At 37.4% G+C, this 25,539-nt stretch overlaps 1 protein-coding gene across 1 annotated transcript in view; it reads right to left on the bottom strand.

The window, feature by feature from the left end:
* The window catches only part of LOC150099804 (sodium channel protein para-like), a 1,646,355-nt gene that overhangs the window by 1,133,776 nt on the left and 487,040 nt on the right, over positions 1–25,539 (bottom strand). The window contains exon 12 of the mRNA XM_090403494.1: positions 2,551–2,905. Coding sequence (XP_090259620.1) covers positions 2,551–2,905 — 355 coding nt within the window. The remainder of the gene's footprint in view (positions 1–2,550; positions 2,906–25,539) is intronic.

The following is a 25,539-nucleotide window of genomic DNA, read 5'->3' as shown; positions in this document are numbered from 1 at the left end:
CTATCTACCATCCTCTTACACCTGCAGTCTATCCACTCAGCTTATTTCCTAGCCCTGAAATTATCTTAGTTACCCACCTTTGAATCTTTTCTGACATCTCCTTATCATCACTATGAAAACTGGACAACTATATCTGTACACAAATAGTGTGGTGCAACCTGAACAAAGACTTATACAAGTGACCACACTCACTTTCTTGTTTCTCCCTGTGACCATCATCTTCCTTCCCATGGCAGCATTAATCAAGATTGTCAAACTACCAACCGAGCAGCAATGGTGAATCATTCCAAGATCACTTACCACCTCCACTTTTTTTTTTAAACAACACAAGTCCCTCCCTCCTTCAGCTTTCTGTCTGCAAAATGCAAAGTCCAGAACCTTAAATTTAGCTGCACAGAACTGACAACCCCACATATATTCCCACATCATTAATCAATTCGAATTCTCTTAAAGAGTCACTACACAGGCTATATTTCTGATATATATATATATATATATAATATTAACTTAAAACATATTCTCTTCAAAGATTATGATGACTCTAGATAAGGAAAAAAATTACCATTTCAATATAATTTAAAGCAAATCATGTATATCTAAAACTAATGCAGTTGAAAATCAGAGAATATCCATTGGAAATAGACTTTAGTTAAACTAAAACAGAAGAATGCTATTCGAAGCCTAGCCATGCTGGGCTAGAAATATAACATTTTTTTCCATCCTTCATAGCTATCAACACTACTATGCTTTAAACTCATTAAACATGTCTGCATTCACCACATTCTTAAGCAATGCATCACACTTCACCAATCACGTTCTGTGCAAAGGGCCTGCTCCTCACTCATTTGTTCATGCTTTCCTTTATGTTGTCTCCAGGGAGGACCTTTTCTTCTATCCTTGTCTTCCATTCTAAGAAAACTTTTTTCCATAGCAACCTGGTAACAACACCAAACCTACTTAAATGTCTCAATGACATCCCTCTCGTACTCCTATTCATGAGGCTCTACAAATTCCATTCCTTCAATCTGTCTTCATACCAGACATTCCATAGACCAAATACCATCTTCTCCATCTTCTTTGGACTTTTGAATGTATTCCCATCCCCATGAAAACCAAGTGATCAAAACTGTATACACAATAATCCATATGAAGCCTGATCAAGGATTTATACATGGAACCATAACCTCTTTATTTCTGCTGATTAAGGTCCATTATATCATTGCCATAATCCAATGTGACGACTTCACAACTAGTACAATGTGACCCCTAAAAACTTCAGCTCTTCTCTACTACCATACCATTCCCTGGATCTCTCCTTTACCTTTGATAGAGAAGTATGGTACTTAATGTTATGTATTATATTCTATCTCTGCTTTATAGAAGTAAAAAGTGCTTTTTAAGTTAAAGTAAATCATATTATACTAGACAAGAAATTATATTCTTGTTTTAATCCTTTGCTTAAGTGTGAACAAAACAAAAATATAATTCTTGACTCAATATAGTATCTCTGCTAAGTTCTGGGTTTTCTTATTTGTAAAATCACATGAAGTGGCAGAGAGGTAATCTAATTCCCAGATCCAAATAGTTGCTTTTGATTAAGTGACTAGCTTGCAATGCATATAAGAAATACCTATACTGCTGTATTACCAAAGCTGGTATAGTTCATAAATTAAGCTGATGTGTCATTTGACATTCAAAATGTATAAGTTTATTCTGGAGATAAAATGTAGCTTCCTCTTAACTGATCTGATGTCATGCCAACAAATATCAACAAAAATAGTGTACTATACATTTTCCAACACTGTCCCTGATTATCTGGAATTTTGTGTATCTAAAACTGACCTGGATCATGCTTAATTTATAATGATCCAGAGAAATGCAGATTATTTGAATCACAATTTCATGATGATAAAATTCTGATTCAAAGACGAAATTTTATAAGTCCAGTCAGTATCTGCAACTGTATACTTATTATATTTGGACAAAATCCAAAAATGAAAAACTTAATTAAATTCCATATTTTAGCAAACATTAAAATGCTTCAAATATTGTATACTGAATAATGACATAAATAATCCTATATGCTATAAATCACAATATGCTATAAATCAGTAACAATACAAGGTAATGAAGAGACAGAACAGGGAAAAAAAAAAGTCAAGCAAGAAACAGCATGCTACACTTATTAATCAGGCAGAAAATAGCAGGGGATATGAATGAATGGCCAGCTTTTAACTGCTTTCAGAACTATTTTGTAATCTGTATGTGTTTACATAAAAAAGGACATACAATTAGCATTAATAAATAGACATTACGTTGTTACCTTAATATTTCAAAAACATCTTTTCAATGAATAAACACGCACACAAAAAAAGTTTACTGAAATTCAATGTAGATCCTAAACAGAATGCCACTATTATTAGTACTACAGGAAATAAAGCAACCCTATCCTTATTTATCTTTGGACTTTTAAACTGTATTTTAACAGATGTTGACAAAAACAAAACAGTCTGTGACAAATTTTAAAAGAAGTATTAACCTCACTATGACCCTGTAGATTTTTTGAACGTGTTCGCAGCTGATCTTCTTTTGTTTGCCCTCTAGCAAACATATCACCATGCGAAGTATATGATATCCTGGATAAATGTGATGTATAACTTGAATGCCTAGAGTTAAGGTTTGTATAGTACACAGGAATCACAATAGCTCCATCCTCTTCAGACATGGGGGTGACTGCTTTACTATCATCTGCATATGGTAGATGTTCCTGTGCATCCATATAGGTCTGGAGCACCAGGGGTTTCCTGTCACCGAAACGACGTCCATTTCTCCAACTGACACTGTACTGGCTGCTTCGGCTAGGCCTTCGAGGATTAAAAGGCGAGCCAGGTAGGCTTAGACTTGCCTGCAAAGTGAGAATGCAGATGTTTTCTAAGGATAATATTTAGAAAAACTGAAACTTAGTCGAGTTTTCAGTTTACCAAATACACAAATTATTAAACTTTTTCAAGTTTAGTTTTTGTTGTTATGGGAAGGTCAATAAATTGCTACAATGATCTCAAATACAAAGGATAAAAAAATGTAAAAATTTCAGAAATGCTATTTTTTTTAAAAATTATATAGTTTTGTTAAATAAAGTCACTCTCATATAATGTCTTAATGTTGCGATAAATTTAACTTTATAGAGAAGTTCCTATCATATTTGTGTGGATATTTTTACATGGGAACAAAAATTAACAAAATTTGCTTGTCACTGATTAAGTTTAAGTAGAATAAAAGTAATGTTCTTACTGAATTTCCCATGATATATTTCCAAAAGGTAAACATTTCTTTATAAGTTCTTTGAACCATTATATCCATAATGAATTAATCCTATCACTACATTTTGTTTTTAACAGAACTTTAATAATTGGACACTTAGAAACCATGACTTGAGCATGCTGAGAAGCATGCAGATCACAATTTGAACAGCTGAAGGTGTAGCTTCCAAGCAAATTAATTCCACCAGCATATAACAATCTGATTAATTCTATTTAGTTCATTTTAATAAAAATTCGTTATCTTCGATAATGAATACTATGTTCCAGATAATAGAATTTTTTCTACTTTATCCACTAATATTGCAATTTACTAATAATGACACAATTCCACAAAAAGGGTTCAAATAAAACTCAGTTTTAAAATATCAAAGTTTAAACTGTGTGTATGTTAATTAAAACAAATAACCAGCTGAATAAATTTATATAAAACCAAAAGATATACTTATATTTGTATAAAATAACAACAGAATGTATAACTTTTCTTTTCAATGGATAAGCAAATTTTGTTCACTTTCCTCAAAGCTGACTTCCCTGTATTTTACATTAAACAAAAAAGCTGATAATTTTGTTTTTATTTATTAATAAGAAACAATCTATTAATCACAGAAACCACATCTTGAATTCACATGGGAATTTATATTAGAAATGATAGTAAAGAAAAATCAGCAAGTACTGTCTTATTTTTACAGTTAAAAAATCATCACATATGAATGAAAATTATATGATAAGCAATATTATCTAATCAGTAATTACAGTAGAAATTTTAGAAAAAAAATAACACCTCTCAACAATAAACTGGGCCATTTCATTTCATATCCACCAAAAAGTGTATTTTAACAGCAATTAAAGGAAATTTCTTTGCTAAATCAAATATTTAATATAAAAGAAAGTTTTATCTATCTGAATAAATGCATTATAAGAAGAGCAAGCATATTAAAAACATATCAAAGAGATGATATATTTATAATAGTCAGTTTAGTATTATTTTACTTAAAAAAATTAGTTCAAAGCCAATATTTGCCACTAAAAATGTCTACTTTAAAGAATAAAAGCTATAAATAATATAAGATGATTTAATGTGAAGTGCATTACACTACACTGCTGAAGCCCAGTTAGAAATTCGGAAGCAGGTGTTCTCCGAACTCTCTCTCTCTCTGACACACACACACACACACACACACACACACACACACACACACACACACACACACACACACACACACACACACACACACAAAGAGAGTTAAATAACTTAAAGTTAAAAATGTTAAAAGAATTCTTAATAATACTAAAAATGAATGGTAAACCATTTATTTAAATGACTTGGCTCACAAAGTGCCTGCGAGAAGTAACTACAAAATAAACTATCCTAATACCACGATTTTGTTTTTCCATGACTATTTATTTGGCTTCAAATCTTGAAAATAAAGCAAAAATATTTATTATTGTTGCTATTATTACTAAAAGAGTACTTCCAGAGAGCCAACCCTGCTTAAATCACTAACAAACATATATTTGTCCTTAAATATGATAACTAAAGACCCCCCCCACCCAACAACTACCATAAATAATTTATTCCACTCACTTACCATAGAAACACCATAGAAAAATGTAGACCTGAAATGCTTTTGAACTTACAGTTTTTTTTTTTTTTTTTTGGAGGGGGGGTTCTTCTGCCTGCCTGCCTACCTGCCATGAGTTAAAAACATGTCCCATATTAAAAATTAGAGAAAGGTTTAACTCATTGCAATGTATATTAGAGTATGGTATTAATACTATACTATAATATACAATCCCTGAACTAACTGGCACATTTCTATTATATCTTCGCTTCTCAATTAATACTCTCAAAATCTGCTTCTCAAAATAAACATAAATGCTATTTCTATCTATTTTGGTGAATATGAAACTCCCATTTTCCCACTCTGTCCTGATAAATGACACTTCAGTCTAACTTTATCACTGTTACTTGTCAGTGAACTTTCTCCACAGACTTCGACTTCTTAACTTCAGGGAACTATAGTAACCCCATCATATTGTAGTATGAGTGTCTTGTAAAGAGAGAATATTATCATCATGATCATCAGGACTCCACAGAGTCAAAGACTCATCATGGATTCCACTCACTTGCAAAAATGCCAATTAGAAATTATGCCAATTAGACCTCAAATGCTTAAGGGGGAACCTTTGTTCTCTGCCCACCTGCCATGAGTTGAAAAACTTTCCCTCGCTGCAGGTATATTATTATTATTATTATTACACCCCCTCTATGGAGTCGACAGACTCATTGTGGGAGGTTCATTCAACTGACAACATATTTATCATATAGAATCTTAAAATCCTTAACATTCCTTGTATTAACAACACATTCCGGTAATGTGTTCCATTCACTGACAATTCTCCATGTAAAAAAATCTACTCCTCACACTCCTCTTCACCACGCTATTAGAGACTGGTATTAATACTATAAAATAATATACAATCCCTGAACTAACTGGCATATTTCCACTTCATCTCTGCCTCTCTACCTATTAATCAAAATATGAAACTCCCATTTTTTCCACTTCCATGATAAACAACATTCCACAGGATAACTTTATCATTTTGTTGCATAGGCTTCTGTGGGCACAGGACATTTTTAGAACAATTTTTCTGGTATAAAACCACAAAACAAAGATGTCAAATAGAAACTTTTTTTATTTTGACTAGTTTCATCAAATAAACTTAAAAACTAGAAAGCAAGTAATAACAGTTAGCATCTCTAGTGAAAAATATTAGAAACCATTTAAACAACGTAAAGCGTCCATTCACTATTATGCTGGTTCACTGATTGATGTATACTACTGATAGATATAAGTATGTCATGATGGATTAAAAAAGATCAGACTTGATGTAAAATCATCCCTTGTTTTTTGTTATGTGGAGCATTTCAATTTGTTGCCATTCTACTTGGTGTTTTGTTTCCATTGTATGTAATGTCAGCCCTGATTTGTGCTCATTCTTGATGTCCTTGAAGTGTTCTGATCAGCATATCTCACTTGATCTGCCAATTTGTTCTATGTAGTGTAGACCACAGAAAGAGCAACAACAAAAGAACCAAGAATATGAAGGAATGGTGATTTTAGCTATGTGGCCAGTAGGAGGAGAAATGACTGTGGAAGAATGATATTGTGGAATAAAAATGGGAATAGAGTGACTGATGCAGAGGACATTGTGGAATTGTTCAATGAACACTTTATTGGAGTATTTCATCCTGGAGGAGTCAGTTTTAATACTAGAGTAATAGGGAAGGTTTGAAGTTTAGAGGTACAGGAGAAGAGTGTGTTTCAAATACTGAGTACTCTGGATGTCAGTATTGCTGTGGGACTGGATGGTATTTCACCACATATTTCGAGAGAATGTGCTAGGGAACTGACAGAGCCTTTGACATGGCTTTTCAATGAAAGTCTGGCTGCGGGAAAGGTGCGCATGGAATGGAAGGAAGATAAGATAGTGCCATTGCATAAAGGTGGTAGCAGACTGGAAGTGTCTAATTATAGGCCAGTTCGTGTGTCATCAGTAGTTGTTAAGATCTTGGAGAAAGTAGTGAGGGACCGTATACAGCATTGGCTAAATGAGGGTAATGTTATCTGTGAGAGTCAACATGGATTTGTGAAGGGGCGCACTTGTTTTAGCAATATGCTAGCCTTTTTATGATAAAGTTATAGAGCATTAGATGAGGGAAAAGCATATACTGCCATTTTCTTAGACTTAGCGAAGGCATTTGACAGGTGCCACATGATAAGCTGATATTTAAGTTGCAGCACGTGAGTCTGGATGTCAGATTGGTCAACTGGATTCAGGATTGGCTGTCTGATAGATATCAGAGAGTTGTGTATGGTGGAGCAGTTTCAAGAAGGCTGAGGGTTATAAGTGGGGTCCCACAGGGCTCAGTATTAGGACCTATATTGTTTAACCTTTATATCAGTGACATTATCAGTGGATTGCAAAGGGATATTCAGTTGTTAGCGGATGATGCGAAGCTGGGAAGGATCATTAGCGCAGATGTGGTAGCCCTGCAAGAGGATTTGAATAAACTAGACGGATTGGCAAATGAATGGGAGTATCGGTTTATTGCAGCAAAATGTAAGGTCTTGAGGTTTGGGAAACATCGATGGGATGCTGCATACTCTATGGGAGGAGTTATACTGCAGGAAGTAGGGGAGACAAGAGATCTGGGGTTGATGATTGATAGGAAACCTGAAATTTAGGGGAAAAAGGTGGTGAAGGTAACACAGAGGATTGCTGCAATAATGAGAAGGACGCTGACCTGCAAAGATAAAAGGGTTATCATTCCGTTGTATAAGACTCTGATCAGCCCACACTGAGACTATTGTTCTCAGATTTGGTCCCTAGGATTTGAATGGGATAAATTAACTGTGGAAAGGGTACAAAGGCAGAAAACAAAGATGGTGTCGGGACTGTACAATATTAGTTATGAGTATCGGCTGAGGGAATGCAGACGGCAGAGTTTGGTGGATAGAAGAAGGAGAGGTGATATGATTGAGACTTTTAAACTGTTGAGAGGTGGTTACAGGGTTGACACTGGGGAGTTCTTTCACTTGGTTGAACAGTGGGAAGGAGTGATGACAAGAGGCCATCCCTGGAAGTTACGAAAAGAAACCGTGAGCAAGAGGGTGAGGAGTGGTTTCTTTGCATGGAGGGTGGTTGAAACATGGAATGCATTGCCTGATGGAGTGGTGAGAGCAAGAACGGTCAATGAGTTTAAGGAGTGGTATGAGAGACTTTGTGTTTCTTGGGGGAGGGGACCTCCCCTCGATGAGTCTTGATAGACTTTGTGCTCCTTAGGCAGGACCTCCCACGATGAGTTTTTTTGACTTCATGGAGGCCTAGATAATAATAATAATAATACAATCAATCTCAGATAAAATAGCAAGATTGCTTCACCAATAAAAACTTAAAAGTTGCCTTCTACCTAAATAACAAAATCTCTGAACAATGAAATCTCTTAAACCTTCACATCTTCCACTCAAAAAAATCAAGTTTCTACAAGAACAATTGCAAGTGTGATCTACACTACATAGGAGAGACTGGCGAACTGTGTGAGATACTCTGATCAAAACACATCAAAGACATGGGAATGAAAGAAAGTGCAAACCAGCGCTGACAATACAACACCAAGTAAAATGCCAACAAACTGAAATGCTCCACATTGAATACCATTTTTATTCATGAGTATTCAAAGAATCAGCTGAAATGTTGAAGCATCCTCTCATTCATGTGCCAACTCCTTTTTAGGAGGTTGACTACCATGATGTTACGCATAGTTAACTAAGGGCATAACGACATGCGGTGAAGACACTATCTCTTCCACATATTGCCGTAAGTATTCATGACTGTATCTGTGCGTGTTCATCGTGTGTGTTCATTTGCCTGTACTGAGGGATGAAAAACCAGAGTTTCTGGGTGAAAATACCTCTGTATAAGACCAGTTAACTCACATTTAGTTGAAAGAGACCAGATAAAGGTTCCTCAGGTTCAGGTCATCAACGAGAATTGAACCCAGGTGTTTCTGACCAAAGGCTTCGTCTATACTGACTGAGCTACAGAGACTTGGAAGCATCCTCTACAGTGTAACAAAAAACAAGGGATGATTTTATGTAAAGTCAGTCTTCCTTAACACATAACAGTTAAGAAAGAAAACATAAATCACAGCTGGTAGAATGGCAACAAACTAAAATGTTCTTTATAAATTACCACTTTTACTCAAGAGTGTTCAAAGAAATAGCTGAAATGATGAAGTATTCTATACAGTGCAACAAAAACTTCTCACTTCTTTGCTTACACCATTCTTATGGCTTCCAGGTAAACTCTTCCTCTTTCTCATCTCCTAGCATTCTATGAAAAACCCCTTTCCACATTAAATATTATAGAAACTCTGTACCAACCTATGCCTCTATCATATCCCTCCCTCTTTCTTCTACCCTCTAGACCTTGCAAACTGCATCTTCTCAGCCTTTCTTCATACTCATAGAGCAGAAACCAGCTTCGTCAATCACGTCTCGACCCTTTTCAATATGTCTTAATCTTTTGAAAACCAGATGCTGAATCTGCACAGTACTATAAATCAGTATTATTATTATTATTATTTCCCAAGATCTCATGAAGTCAAAGACTCATCTGGGAGGTCCTTTTATCATACACAAATCTCATCATACCGTGTCTTAAAAACACTCAAACTCTTTGCAGACACCACACTCTCAGGCAAGGCATTCCAATCATTCACAACTCAGCACGATAAAAACCTGGCTCTCACTCCCCTACTCATACCCTCTTTATACAGTTTCCAAGGATGACCTCTGGTTCTCCCCTGATCTCCCACTATTTTCTGTAGAACCTCTCTAGCATTGATCCCATAACAACCCTTAATATCTTGTATGTCTCCATCATATCTCCCATCTTCCTTCTCTCCACCAGACTCTGCAAATTACATCTTCTCAATCTTTCCTCATACTCAACATTCCAGAGGTCAGAAACTACCTTAGTCAGTCACCTTTGGACCCTTTTCAACATCTCTTCATCCTTCTGAAAACCCGGTGACCAAATCTGGGCACAATAGTCCATGTGTGGCCTAATCAAAGCCTTATACAATGGAACAAGAATCTCCCTACTTCTACACGTCAGTGTCCTCCGCATCATTCCCAGAAGTCTTTGTGTTGTCTTCACAATTTTGGCTATGTGTCCCCTAAATTTTAGATCCTTATCCACTATCACCCTCAGATCTCTTATTTCCTCTACCTCTAACAATATATTCTCACCAAGCATAAATTCTGCATCCCATCTTTGTTTTCCAAATTTTAAAACCTTACATTTTGCAATATTGAAATCACATCACGATTTGCTTGTCCAATCACTCAATCTATTCAAGTCTTCTTGTAAGGCCACAACATCCTCTCTACTCTTCATAGTTAATCCCAACTTTGCATCATCTGCAAACAATGGAATGTCTCCATCCAAATCTTCGCCAATCTCATTAATATACAAGTTAAATAGTAATGGCCCTAAAACAGACCCCTGATGCCCTCCACTAGTGATTTTCCTTTTCCTGGATATCGCACCCCCAAACACAACTTGTTGATACCTATCAGATAACCAGTCTCCAATCCAATGCACTAATCTAATATCCAACCCCATCTGCTCTAGTTTGACTGTCAACTTATCATGAGGTACTCTATCAAAACCCTTTGCGAAATCCAAGTATATTACTGTGTATCCTTCTCCTCTGTCCAAGGAAGCAGTCACTTTATTGTAATAAGTAAGTAGATTACTAAAACATGACTTCCCTTTAGCAAATCCATGCTGTCCATCAAAGATTATACCATTGTTGTCAACCCAACTCTGGATGCTAGTTCTCACAAGCTTCTCCAACAACTTAAACAACACCTGATGCAGATATAGGCCTATAGTTTGATGCTTGATTCTATCATCTCCTTTATGAAGTGGCACAATCTTGCCCTACTTCCACTCTTTAGGAACTTGACCAAGTGCAAGACTCGTATTAAAAAAATATGTCAAGGTAGGTGTCAACTCTCTGGCACATTCCTTTAGAATATGCGGTGATATATTATCAAGTCCCACAGCCTTATTTACATCTAGTTTACTCAACTCCTCAAACACCTCTTGCTCACTTACAGTCAGTCTCTCCTCCTCATCATCAACTGCTCTCAATCTCTCCATGAAGTCACATTCACAAGATTGAAAGATCTTTATGAACTGCTCATTAAGTATCTCCCCCACACATTTTGCAACAGCTGTCTTTATACCATTTCCTCCAATCAATGTCATCCTTCTATAATCATTCTTTCTTTTGCTGGCTACATATCGAAAGAACTCCCTAGGATTCTTTTTAGCTTCATTAGCTAACTGCTGTTCATACCTCTCTTTAGCTACTCTCACCAACCAAGTCACTCTCCTTGCCTGGTATTTCTAGACCTCATGAAATTGGTTACTTCCACTTCTCTTGTGCTGCCTCCACAATGCCCTTTTTCTCTGTATCGCATGCTTAATCTCTTTATTCATCCATCTCACACACCTACCTTATTTAACCTTCTCGCCCTTGGAATACATTTAGACATTGCATCTACTAAATAGTTTTTGAAAATTCCCCAAGCTGCATTGATCTCTTTTCCAAGTAACTCCTCATTCCATGCTGCACCCGCAATCTGTCTCCTGAGCTCTTCATAATCACCCCCCTTGTAGTGTCACATATATCCTTTTTTCATAGGGGTCCTTGCACTGCTGGCAACCACCGAGGTAATCACCTTATGGTCACTTTCACCAATTGGTGGATAATTTGACACCTCGTTTATAATTACATCCTCTGATGAGATGACCAAATCCAAGACCCTTAATCCTCGTGTGCCCTCTGTTACATACTGTCTGAGGTAGTTATCCCTCAAAAACTCTAAAAACTCATTTTCTTTACTTCTAGTTGCTATCTCTTCATTCCAGTCTATGTTGCCATAATTAAAATCACCCATAATGATCACCCTTTTCTTATTTGCTTGGCTTATTTTACTATATATTTCACTATCACCACCATCCACATTACCAGGTCTATAAAAACATCCCACCAAGTATTTGATTCTATTCACCTCTATCTCACACCATACTGCCTCAAAACTACTGGCTCTATTTCCTTCTTGCATCTTGCATCTCTACCTTGTATGGACATAACTCTTTCTCTATCATCAATAGCACCCCCCTCCCTTTTTACCCCTTCAATCCTCACGAAACATATCATACTCTTCCATCTCTATTCCTGTCAGGATGTCGTCCTCTTCTAACCATGTCTCACTTATTCCAACAATCTTTGGGTGAACAGATGCAATTAGTGCAACCATTTCATCCGCTTTGTTTCTTATACTTCTAGCATTGGTATACAAACACGACAGCTCATTTCTGGATCTACAGCTAGTTCCACCGATACCACTCACTCGATGTGATCTCTCTATGCTGGACTGGGGCCATTTCCCTTTCTGCTTCTTCATTTTAGAACCATTTTCAAATTCATCTGTTTCCTCTTGATCCCTGGTCATCCCATTTCTTTCCTGCCTGCACATGCTCTCACCTCCTCTTGGAGCATCCACCTTTCTCATGCTGTGTACCCCTGTCCGCCCTGAGCCTCTCCGTTTCCCTGCTACTCTTGCACACCCATTCTCTCATTTTCTATACTCATACCACTCACTTCCACAATCTCTCCTGTCTTACTCTCCTGTTCTTCCACATCACTCCCCTCTCGATCTGATTCATTCTCTCTATTCACTTCTCTACCTTCCAGCAGCAGTCTCTTCAACTGACTCACACCATAACCACTCAAATGCAGTCCATCGCTCCCATACAGCTCACTTCGTCCCTCAAACTCATTCCACACATTAATAAACTGTACTCCCATCTTCTCACACATTTCAGCCAGAATATCATTCATAATCCTTGCTCTTTACCTCATTCCACCACAATCATACCTAGGCAACACACTGACTACCCTTCCTGTTGCACTATTCTCTTTTATCTTTCCAAGGAGCCTCCTGACATTCATTATGATATGCTCTTTATTATCTCTCAAATTATTTGTACCAATTAATACAATTAACTCTTTTGCTTGCTCCTGCCTCATATCCAATGCCTCAATCACTCTACTCATTCTACCACCTGGAAAACATACCTTGTGCATTTTATCCTCTAGCACACCTTTAATAATGGAGTCGCCATACAATGCCACTTGCTCATCTTTCGTTAACTCTTTCATGCCATCATGATTTATTTTAATAGTTTTGACCTGAATTCTCTTAATTTTATTTCGCATCCATTTCATTTCTTGCCTCATCCAATCCAATTCACTTTCCGAATCTCACGTACTTTCGGTCCAACATACGTCGAACTTTCACTATCATTACTATTTCACTATTATTACGGGCAACCCCAAAGAGTCCTTAGATTCATCGAGAGAGGCCCTGAACATCATGTCCATCACAACTATTCGACATTCACACAGCATCTATCATACCTTGCTGTGAACTCATTCACAGTCATAGCCCCCACAACAGACTCTGTAAGCTTATTCCACTCATTTACTACTCTAAAAGTAAAAAACCTAGCTGTAACCTCCTTACTAACCACACTCTTGAACAGCTTCCATGGATGGCCCTAGTCCTCCCACCACCAGTCCTATTCTCAAAAATATCCTCTGAATTAATCTTATAGAAACCATTCAGTAAATTGAATGTCTCAATCATATCTCTCCTTTTCTGCCTATCAACCAATTTCTGAAACCCACGAATCTTCAACCTGTTCTCATAAGGTTCATTCCATATACCTGCTATCATCTTAGTCACTCACCTCTGGATCCTCTTCACCTCCTCCCCATCTAGAAGAAACTCAGGAGACCAAATCTGGGCACAGTAGTCAAGAGATGGCATCTTATCAAGGCTCGATACAGAGGAAAAATAACTTGCTTGTCTCTGCTCGTCAATGTATTTTTCAGCAACCAAGTGATTTGATGAGCTGATTTAGCCACTTTTGCGATGTGCCCCCTAAACTTCAACTCCGTATCCACCAACACTCCCAAATCCCTGGCCTCATCAATCTCCTGGAGTATGTTCACCAATGTGATATATTGCTGCTAATCTTTTCACCCCAAAACGAATAACCTTACATTTTGCCACATTAAATTGACACATTTGTTTCCGTACACATTTGTAGCCACCATCCATTCTCCTTAGCCCAGTCCTCCAATCTATCCAAATCATCCTGAAAAATTTTGACATCATCTGCATTCACTATTGCCCTACTCAACTTTGCATCATCAGCAAACAAATGAACCATTCCTCTCAGATCCTTTCTTATATCGTTAATGAACAAATTAAATAGTAGTGGTCTAAGAACAGAACCTTGTGGCACACCACTAGTCACAGGCCATCTTCTGGACTCTACTCCTGAATATACTACTCTCTGATATCTCTCCATCAACCACCCATCTATCCATCTCACCAACCCTATATCCATCCCCATATGTTGCAGCTTACGGATTAGAATTCCATGTGGTATCTTGACAAATGCCTTAGCCAGGTCCAGCAGTATCACTCATTACCCTTATCCAGTTCAGCCATCACTGTGTTATAAAACTTGAGCAAGTTACTGAGGCATGATCTACCCTTCACAAAACCATGCTGTCCCCCATACAATATCTCATTTTCATCAATCCATTCCTGTATTTTTCTCTTGACTACTTTCTCCAAGACCTTGACAACGACTCCTGATATGCTGATCAGGCATATCAGGAGTCGTCGATTTGCAACAGCAGTCTTGAATCCTCCTTTATGCAATGGAACTATTTTTTCCCCCCTCCTCTCTTTCCACCTCTTCGGGAATAAACCAGACCTGAGACTCAGATTGAACAATATGGGCAAGGGCACTGACAATTCTTTAGCTGCTTCACATAAGACCCATGCTGGTATACTCCAATCCCACAGATTTATTCACATTAAGGTTTTGTAACAGACTATTCTTCACCTCCACTTCATTTACCACAATTCCCGTATGAGCCAATAGTTCCTTCATTCCTTCAATGTCACCACCTGGATGATATACTCTTGCAAAGTGCTCACTCAGAAATTCCACTATGTAATGTAATATTCCCTTCAATATTGCAGTTATCATTTGGGATGATTTTACCACTTTAAGAGTATGGTCCATAAGCTTCAATTATCTGCTGTCTCTCCTGTGTCTCTAACTTCAACTAGAGGCAGTGAACTCCTATCAACATATATAATACCCATTTGCAATTTCCTTGCAGACTAAATATTACAAGCCTTAGTCTTAGTAACAGTGAAATTATATTCATCATATATTCACAGAAAAATCTGATTATGAAGGAGATTCATATTAAAATCATTTCTTATCATACTTCCCAACTTTGCACTATGAGAAAAATTAATGTTATCCTCCATACTGTCTTCAATATCATTAATATATATATATATACAGATGAACATGAATAGACACAAAGACGGAATCCTATCATATGCTGCTGGTCACCTTCAGTCCCTTAATTCATGCATTTCTTTCTGATATCTGCCAGTCAGTCACTTTCCTACATGTCACAAGGCTATTATACATTCCAGTATATCAACTTCTATGAAATCCTTCTGTGTGTGCTGCTCATTCTAATGTTAGCATTCATGCAAGACTGCAGATTTTGACATTCTTTTTTATTAACTCACCATAAAATATAAACAGTTTGCTAAAACAGGACTCACCATTATCATAAATATGCTGTCCTGTGGAGGATCATACCGCCATTCGGCCATTTCTGAATAAGGCTCCAACCTGTCAATCGAATATTATAATTAAAACATCTATAATAGTACCAATGATCAGAGCACTACCCTTTATCCATAAAGGATGATACTGTCTCTGCTGAACAAGACACTGGTATATTATTAATTAGTTTAGGTTAATATTATAAACTTCCATTGGTTAATATAAACTAACTAGCTATTATTAAAAGGACTGGAATTCTTGAATTCTTCACGTTTCATATCATATCTGCTCTTAAATATAATCAGTGAAGAACTGATTATATTTAAGTTCACTGGCTAACTCGGCGAACTTAAAAAAAAGCCTGTCTGGAAAATGAAAGAGACGTTTTCTATATCAGAGGTTGCTATATCAAGAAAAACAAAAAAGAGCAAGAGAATAAAGATTGTATCCTGTCCACCATCTTCTGCCACTGCACAAATCCCTATTCTCAAATTCTACTGCTACAGTATGATAGAGGCAAGACAAGGAGAAGAGACATAATAACAAATGAGTCAATGCATAGGTCATGCAGAGAAATTAGTATGCAGTTTGTGAATGAGTAGAGAGAATCTAAGGAATGGAGGGACTTATAAATATATGAGGAGTGTATTGCACATGAATGGATTTGGTATTAGGTGTTTGAATAAAGTGTTGCACAGTGAAAGTTTGCAAGTGCAAGGTGGGTAACTAGAACTTGGTGGAGGGGAGATAATTAAGGCAAATATGTGTAGACACAATTTTGAAGCATGTGAGTGGAAGGGTATTCAAAAATTATTATTATTACATGGATAATTTCCATGGAGTTAAAAGACACTGTAGGAAACCCATATTAACAACTACTCACACAGTAACTATTGGAACTCCTTAAAGTTATTCACTCAGAGCACTCACAACAACCTCTGGCAATCCATTTTAATCATTCACTGCCTCTAAGCAAAAAATCTAGTCCTCACACCCTACTAACATACTCTTATACAACCTCCAGGAGGGTGATCCCTTGTTCTTCTCTTTCTCTCTCTACTTGTCAATACTAAAAAATTACTTTTCTATCAGTCTTATAGAAAATGACCCCCCCCCTTTCTGCCTATCAACTTAACTTTGTGACTAAGAAATTCTCAATTTATCCTCACAGAGAATAGTTCCAAAGATGTGTCACCATTTTGGTCACTAGTCTTTGGATCCTCTCTCATCCCCAAGAAACCCAAGTGACCAAATCTGTGTGCAGTTAAGTTGCAGCCATAAAAAAAAGGGATACCTTTTATTTCTCCCTATATTTATTTGTTAAGATATTCTTCAAAATCCAAATAATCTTTTGTCCACATTTGTAATATTTCCTCTGAATTTCTCCTTGTTCACCATCACTAAAATCCCTACCCTCATCAATTTGAACATAGAGATTAACCTACTTATCTTTACTTGTCAAGTGTCCTTTAAAATCCAAGTAATCTTTTGAGTATTTTACTGTCTTTTGCAACTTTCTCTTTGAACTTCAATTTCTGAACTTCAAGAACCCAAATCCCTATGCACATCAATTCCTGCAGTCCGGTATCATTACCAGCAATGCAATCTTTTCATACCAAAGTGCATCATAGTCATTACCACATTAAATGACAACCATCGTCTGCACGGTTAGCTGAGTGGCTATGCACCTCGCAACTATATGCCTAGGAAAGGAGTGTCCTAGGTTCGATTCCGGTTGCTGACATGAGGAGCTTAGGATCTTTCTCAGACATAGCCAAGTTAGCCAGTCTTGGACGTGGACTGCAGAGTTTTTCTCCCCAGTTTATCTGGGGTTTTTCATTCTGCAAGCAGGCAAACTAGCCTTAAGAACGCACGACTTCTACAGACATAGGATACACTGGGAGGCAAAGGGAGGCAAACCTTATCCTTGTGCACGGTTGCAGTTAAATGAATAGAAAACCCTCGATACAGCAAGGTAAAAGAAGGAAAAAGGAAGAAGAAGAATGACAACCATCATCTTTTGCCTACACTTGCAATTTATTTAAATCATCCTGCAAAATTTCTACATCACTTTTAGTAACTACTGTCTGCCCAGTTTTGCATCATCAGCAAACAACTGGATAGTTCCCCCTTATGGGTCATAATTCTTATGCTGGATATATAATGATAACCTGAGAGAATTTGTCCATAACCAACAAGCAGTACTGCCTCTGATTAAGAGAGGGTGATCAGATCATATCATCCCAATTCTAAGCTTGGAGGTTGCCAAACATGCAATTTTTCAGGAAATGAATATGCAATACTACAGAGCAGATGATTATGACAAACTAAGGAGGAAGGATGAATCTACAAGGGAAGCACATTAGCAGCACATGAGAAAGTTGATCAAGAGGTGTCAATCAATTAGGTAGCAGTTAAAGGTATGAGTCATAATTAAGTAGAAGTTATACAAAAATAAATTAATTAATACTGTGTTCACAGGGAGCAAACACGAACAGCAAACTCATCAGCAACACAAAAATAAGATAAGTCACCAAATATAGTAAGAAAGGCAAAAAAGAGATTATGAATGGAAATCAGCCAAGAAGGTCAAAGGAAATCCCAAAGAATAATTTTGCTATGAGTCAGAGGGCAAGTGACTATGGAAGGATAACTTTAATGAGTGCTGATGGTAAAGAGGTGACAACAGCATTTGAAATAATTGAGTTATTGGGTGATCACTTTCAAGAATATACCATGCTGGTGAAGATATTACAGTGACAGAAGTAACAGGAACTTAGAACCGACATGACAATACAGGTATATAAATTGGAGACGCTTAGGATATTGCATAATCTTAATTCAAGGGTATGGTCATGAGTAGATGAAATATTAGTTTTGTATATTATGAGAATGCAATTTTCATTAATTGAAGTTTTTGCTCAGGTTAGGTTCCAAGGAAGCAGAAAAATAATTACAGTGCATTAAGGAAGTGTCAAGATGGAAGTAGCATATTACAGACCAATCAGTATATGGCCTTGTGAGTTTCTGCATTGTTAACATCTTTTCTGTTCAGCTCTTCTAACCAACATACCAATGGTAACTCACTACAGAGTTTCCTATAATCAACCGGATATATTTCCACATATATCCATTTTTGGCAGGAACCCTTTCTTGTTTCACCACTTCTCAAAAAAGTACCTCATGATCATTCTCACCAACTGGCAGCAGTATTATACCCAATTAACAACTATATCTTGTGAAGTTATCACCAAATACAAAACATTACAGCCTGTAGTTGTTGTTTCAGTCATGCTGGTTAAGATAATTATTTCTCAGAAATTCAACAAACTCACTCTCCTTGTTCATATACACTATGTCTTCTTTCCATTCTATATTCCTGTAATTAAATGACATCAAGTAACACTGAGATTCAGTGGAGTCTGGAGGGGATAACGATAGGCACAGAAGCAGTGATGTTTTTATGCTTTATACTAATGCCAGGAGTATCCGGAATAAAGAAGATGAATTGGTGGCGCTGATAGCATCAGCCTGGCCAAAGATTATTGGGATCTCTGAGACGTGGTTGACGGAAGACGATATAATAACAGAAATAGAAGTAGCATGGTACAGCATTTTTCAGCAGGATAGGAAGGGAAAATGTGGTGGTGGAGTACTGCTTATGATAAGTGATGACTTATGTCCTGTAAGAGTGGGGGCTTTAAAACGCCGTGACACTAACTGTTTTGAAAGCATATGTTGTGAGGTAGTGGTGGGCAAGACAGAATTTTTAATGGGGTGTTGCTACAAGCCAAGGAGCACAGAGGGTGTGGAGCATGACATGTTTAGGCAGCTGAGCTTGGCAAATGCAAGAAGAATGATTGTTATGGGAGATTTTAACTACAGCAGTATAAGTTGGGAACACAAAAATGCGTGTAGCAATAAAGGAATGGAATTTCTGTAATTCTTGAGGGACAGATGTGCAAAGGCATTTGATAGGGTACCACATGATAAGCTGATACTTAAGTTGCAGCACATGGGTTTGGATGTCAGGTTGGTCAACTGGATTCAGGATTGGCTGTTCGATAGGTATCAGAGAGTTGTGTATGGTGGGGCAGTTTCAAGGAGGCAGAGGGGTTACAAGTGGGATCCCACAGAACTCAGTAATGGGACCTGTATTGTTTAACCTTTATATCAATGACATTGTCAATGGATTGCAGGGAGATATTCAGTTGTTTGCAGATGATACGAAGCTGGGAAGAGTGATTAGTAATAGTGCAGATGCAGCAGCCCTGTAAGAGGATGTGAATAAACTAGACAGATGGGCAAATGAATAGGGTGTTGGTTTAATGCAGCAAAATGTAAAGTCTTGAATGTAAAGTTTGGGATACATCGATAGGAGGCTGCAAACTCGATTGGAGAAGCTGTACTGGAGGAAGTAGGGGAGACAAGAGATCTGGGGGTGATGATTGATGGAAAACTGAAATTCAGGACACATATTGCAAAGGTAACCTATCTGGTCGAGTGGTTAGCGTATCCGCTCTTCAGCCAAAAGGCTGCGGGCTTGAATCCAGCGTGGGCATGGATGTTTGTGGTTGTGGAAATAGTAGTGGTGGTGGGCGGTAGATGGCGTTAGTGTTGTTGCGGTTAGTTGTAGTTGGTGGAATGAGTGGTGAAGACAGAGTTATTGAGTATGTATCCTCCCTCAATGAGTCTTTGGACTTCCTGGAGGTGTCAAATAATAATAATAATAACAATAATAAAATAATAACCCAGAGAATTGCTGCAATACTGAGAAGGACGCTAACCTCCAGTAATAAAAGAGTTATCATTCCATTGTGTAAGACCCTGATCAGACCACACTTAGACTATTGTTCTCAAAATCACCCCAGGATTTGAAGGGAATAAATTAGCTGTGGAAAGGGTACAGAGGAAGATAACAAATATGGTTTCAGAACTGTACAATGTTAGTTATAAGGATTGGCTGAGGGAATGTGAACTGCAGAGTTTGGTGGATAGAAGAAGGAGAGGTGATATGATTCAGAATTTTAAACTGTTGAGAGGTAGTTACAGGGAAGGAGCGATGACAAGGGACCATCCCTGGAAGTTGCAAAAGCTGTGAGCAAGATGGTGAGGAATGTTTTCTTTGCATGGAGGGTGGTTGAACCATCGAATGCATTGCCTGATAGAGTGGTGAGAGCAAGAACAGTCAATGAGTTCAAGGAGTGGTATGATAGACTTTGTGTTTCCTAGGAAGGACCTCCCACGATGAGTCTCATGACTCCAGCAGGCCTGAATAATAATAATAATGAATTATAGCCAAAAAGAATAGGAGATACATGGGAAGGTAGCTGTTCGTTTGAAGCAGTCTGGTGTGAGAGTAAGGCCGATAAGACAAAATATTCAATTAATTGCTGTTATAGGCTATGAGATTCAAAGGAATGATCAAGAAGACACACATCAGCAAATTAGTATACAATGAGAACAGGTCAAGTTATTATTGTGGCACTATTATAAAAAGTTAGAAAATTACTAAGGCATGACCACCCCTTCACAAAGCCATTTTGTTCCTCATAGACTTCAACTATGGAGATACAGATTGGAAGGAAGAGAGATCATATAGCAGGAAGGAAATGGAATTTATACATATACTGAGAGATAATTACTTCATTATTATTATTATTATAGTTACATCACACCTCCAGGGAGTCCAAGGACTCATCTTGGGAGGGCACTACTTTGCTAAATACACCTCATCCTCTCCACAACTACTACAACATTACTACCATCAATGCCATCTACAGCCTATCATCACTAACAAAAGTATTTTTGGGTCTAAATTGCATGTGTTCTGAAGACTGATTTGTCTTGTACGTGGGATGAAAAACCCGAGTTTCTGGGAGATAAAACCCTGTTACCTCCATACGAGATTTGGCTAACTCACCTTCAATTGAAAATGCCCATATTAGGATTCCCCTAGTCAAGATGAGAACTGAACCCAGGTCTTTTCCAATCGAAGAGTGCAATGTTCTGCTGTTTTTCCAATTGTGCTACTTGATGCAGCATGGGATGGAGGGAACTCAAGAAGCAAGTGTATTGAACCTGGTCACATGATCGGAAGAGCTATCCGTAACTAAAGGGGCCACAATGCTCCCATTTGGGAAATTGTAAAAAGTGAAGAATATTCTGCCAAAAAAGTGGTATATGTGGAACGACAAGGCAGATGATTATGATAAGCTTAATAGGAAGCTTAAAGCTGTGCCATGGCATAAAACCATACAAGGAAAGAAAGGACAATAGTATTGCATGGGAGATAGTTAAGGGACATATAGAGGAAGTTATATTAAATGGTATACCTAAGGTAAGGAGGGTTAATCAGGTAGGAGTTAGATGGATGAGTAATATCATTAACCATGAGATTCAGAAAAAGAAAACGTTGGAGGGTATATAAGGAGATAGCCAACAAGCAAACTCATGAACAGTATAAGTATCAGGCAAGCCATATCATGAGATAAGCATGCCAAGGGAAATTCCAAACAGTTCTTTTGCTATATGGCCAGTACGAGGAAGAATAACCTTAATGAGTGCTGATGGTGACAGATATGGATAAAACAATAGTTACTGAGTGACCATTTTGCAAGGCCATATCATCCAAATGGTTAGTGCTATGATATATGTGACAGAGACTTATAAGAGAAGACAGGTGGATCAATTGGAGATTATTGGGATATTGCAGAATATCAATTTAAATACACCTCTAATAGTGGCAGTAGGGAAAGAGTTGAAGTTTAGAGGACATATTGCTAAGGTAGCTCGGAAGATTTCTTAGCTACTGAAGAACATACTAACAAATAGAGATAAGGAAGTTATTAGTCCTCTTTACTGATACATCTATGTCTGAATTACTATGCTTGGATCTGGTCTCTTGGTTTTCACGGTGATAAGGAAGTTGTAGAGAGGATTCAGAGGTGAGGAACCAAGATGGTGAGTAGTCTGTGGAACATTCCCTATGAGGATAGATTGAGGGCGTGTGAATTGCAGATGCAGAAGGTGGTTGATAGGAGAAAACGAGGGGAATGACAGAAATGTTTAAGTTACTTAAAGGATTTTATAGGACTGATGCAAAGGAAATTTTTCAGCACTTGGCTAGGAGGAACAGAACAAGAAGTCATCCATGGAAGTTCAGTAAAAGTATGGGTAATAGCATGAAGACTAGCTTTTTCACTTGGAGAGTGGTGATTGAATGGAATTGGTTGCCAGAGTCAGTTGTTGGCACTTTGTCTGATAGTCTGGGTCTCCACGATGACTTTTCAGACTCCATGGAGGTGCCTATACAATAATAATTCCACAAATTCCTCCCTGCTTGATACCTATGCATGTCTGTTCATCCCCTACATCAAGACTACATGGTTACTCTCTCCAAATGGATGAAGGGATGACAATTCGGTTACAGCCAAGGTCTTCTGCTGCTAGGATCAAATCCAAACCTCGCACACCTCATGTTCTTTCTACTACATGTTTCCTGAGGCATTTGTTCCTTAAGAACTCAAAAAAAATTCCCATTCTCTTACTACTACTTGATGTTTTCTCTTCCAAATTTATATTGCTTTAGTTAAAATCTCCCAAAATGATCACTAACTTTGCACTTGCCAAACTTAACTGCCTAAACATTTCCTGCTCTTCAAACTCTCTATTCCCTGGCATATATCAGCATTGCACTAAATATCCTGTCATCATCACCACCCTTTTCACACCATATACTCTCAAAACAATTAATAGCATATCCCTCCAAATCCTCCACTCTGAGAGGACGCAACTCATTACTCATCATAAGCAATACTCCACCCCTTCCTATTCCTGCTAAAATATGCTATACTCTTTGACTTTCATTCCTTTCAGTATATCATCATCTTCCATTAAACATGTTTTACTGATACCAATAATCTTTTTACCAGCTGAGGCTATCACTGCCACTAATTCATCTTCTATATTCCTGATACATTTGTAAATAATACAGCAATGTGCTGCCAGTATTTCTATTTCACATTAACTACATTTTATGCAGGTATGCACTCCCCTGTCTCGTACTTGCAATATTTCCAACTGCCAGAATGCAATCTGTTAAGGAAAAAATTGTTAATGCATCACAAACTGAAATCAATGTTGCCTTCATTTGATCCTAAAAGTTCATTAAACTTATTTAGGAATTAATTCTCATTCTTAATCATCGGTGTTTATACAGAATGAGATACTCAGACCAAAACAAGCAAAAACTGAATTCTACTCCACTTTGAGGCAAATATGAAGGAATTATTCTTCCAACATCAGGCATCTAACAAGTTTTTACTGTTAGTTGGACACTGATGACTACATCAGGAGCATGAGAAAGTTATCAGTCTTTCATAATACAATTTAATGGAATAATTACAGCACAAAATTATGTCATTCTGGTTGGCTGAGTGGTTAGTGTACCCACTCTCCAACTAACAGGCTGTAGGTTTGAATCCCACTGTAGGCATGGATGTTTCTGCTTGTCCCATTTATGGGAAGCCAGAAGTGGCTTGAAAAATTCCTTAGCCCACCGATGGTACCAAATGTACTATAGGTTTGCAAATAAACTTTTGTGGGTGGGAGTAACATAAAAAAAAAGCATTAAAAATATAATTAAACATCATGTTTAATCGTTTCAATATTTCACCTCTGTCACAGAGACATCTTAAGGAATATAGTATTAAAATTGTAATAATAAACACAAAAACACACAAGAAACAATTAGACTAAATTAAGACTAAAATCTTCATTGACAAAAATGCTCTTGATAATGCCAATCTCAAACCATTGGTTAAGATATATTGATGATGTGTTCTCTATTTGGCAACATGACTCAGACACAAACTCTTTCCTCATGTACCCCAACCATCAGCACCCCAGACTCCAGTTCACAATTGAAAGAAAAAATAACAGCTTGGTTTTTTTTTTCTTTTTTTGTTAGGTACTCTAATCACACATCTGCCCAAGCAACCTTTCTTTCTCAGTTTACAGAAAACCCACCCACACGGGTAGATACATATATAAACTTTCCCATCATCCCTCTTCTCAATGTATGGTATCAGTGAAACTCTTGCTAACAGAGCCTCCAATCTCTGTTCCACCGAAGCTTTCTTTACAATTAGCATTACTTGCCAAACCTTCCTGTCCAATAGTTATAATGCCTAAAAGATTTACATATTATCTATCCCTTCCACTTCCTCACATGCCTCTCAACATAAATAGTAATGTAGGGAATAGTAATGATATTACTATAGCCTATAATCAGGACATTTCAGAAAAACTAGCCAGACTATAAAGATAATAAAGAAATATAATCTCTGCACTGATTTCAATTCTCATTTAAAGCTGGCTTCCCTTCTCCACTTTCCTAAGGATCCATTCTCCCCTCTCTATTACAGGTGTTTACAACTTATCATATTATGGTCAGACTGGAATATCCTAGCATTCACCCAGAAGAACACATCTACAGCCACAATTATGGTCAGTCATGTCTAGCAGACCGTGCCTTGGATACCTTGCACAGAATCGTTTGGCAGAAAACTATCATGCTCCACCACAGTAAATACAAATTTCAAAGGCTCTTTTCAAAATCAGTAGCAGATTTAAAAAATTTGCCTAATCTTAATAAACATATTTGTATCAAACTTCCCAAGATTTGGGAAACTTTAATTCTTAGGCTTCCTGCCCAACATCCAAGGCTAGCCTACAGCACCCATCATACAACGTCATTTAGTCTAATTTCATTTCTTCCATTTATTGTTTCTTGTGTATTTTTGTGTGTGTTATTGCAATTTTAACAATGTATTCCTGAAGATGTCTCTGTGACAGAGGGGTTTCAGGGCTGTGCAATGTTAGTTATGAGGATTGG

The sequence above is a fragment of the Typopeltis vanoorti genome, chromosome 14 (genome assembly GCF_054136105.1).
Source record: "Typopeltis vanoorti isolate ZY-2024b chromosome 14, IOZ_Tvanoo_1.0, whole genome shotgun sequence".
NCBI lineage: Eukaryota > Metazoa > Arthropoda > Arachnida > Uropygi > Thelyphonidae > Typopeltis > Typopeltis vanoorti.
The sequence above is the reverse complement of the archived record's forward strand: the minus strand, read 5'-3'. Positions and strand labels throughout refer to the sequence as shown.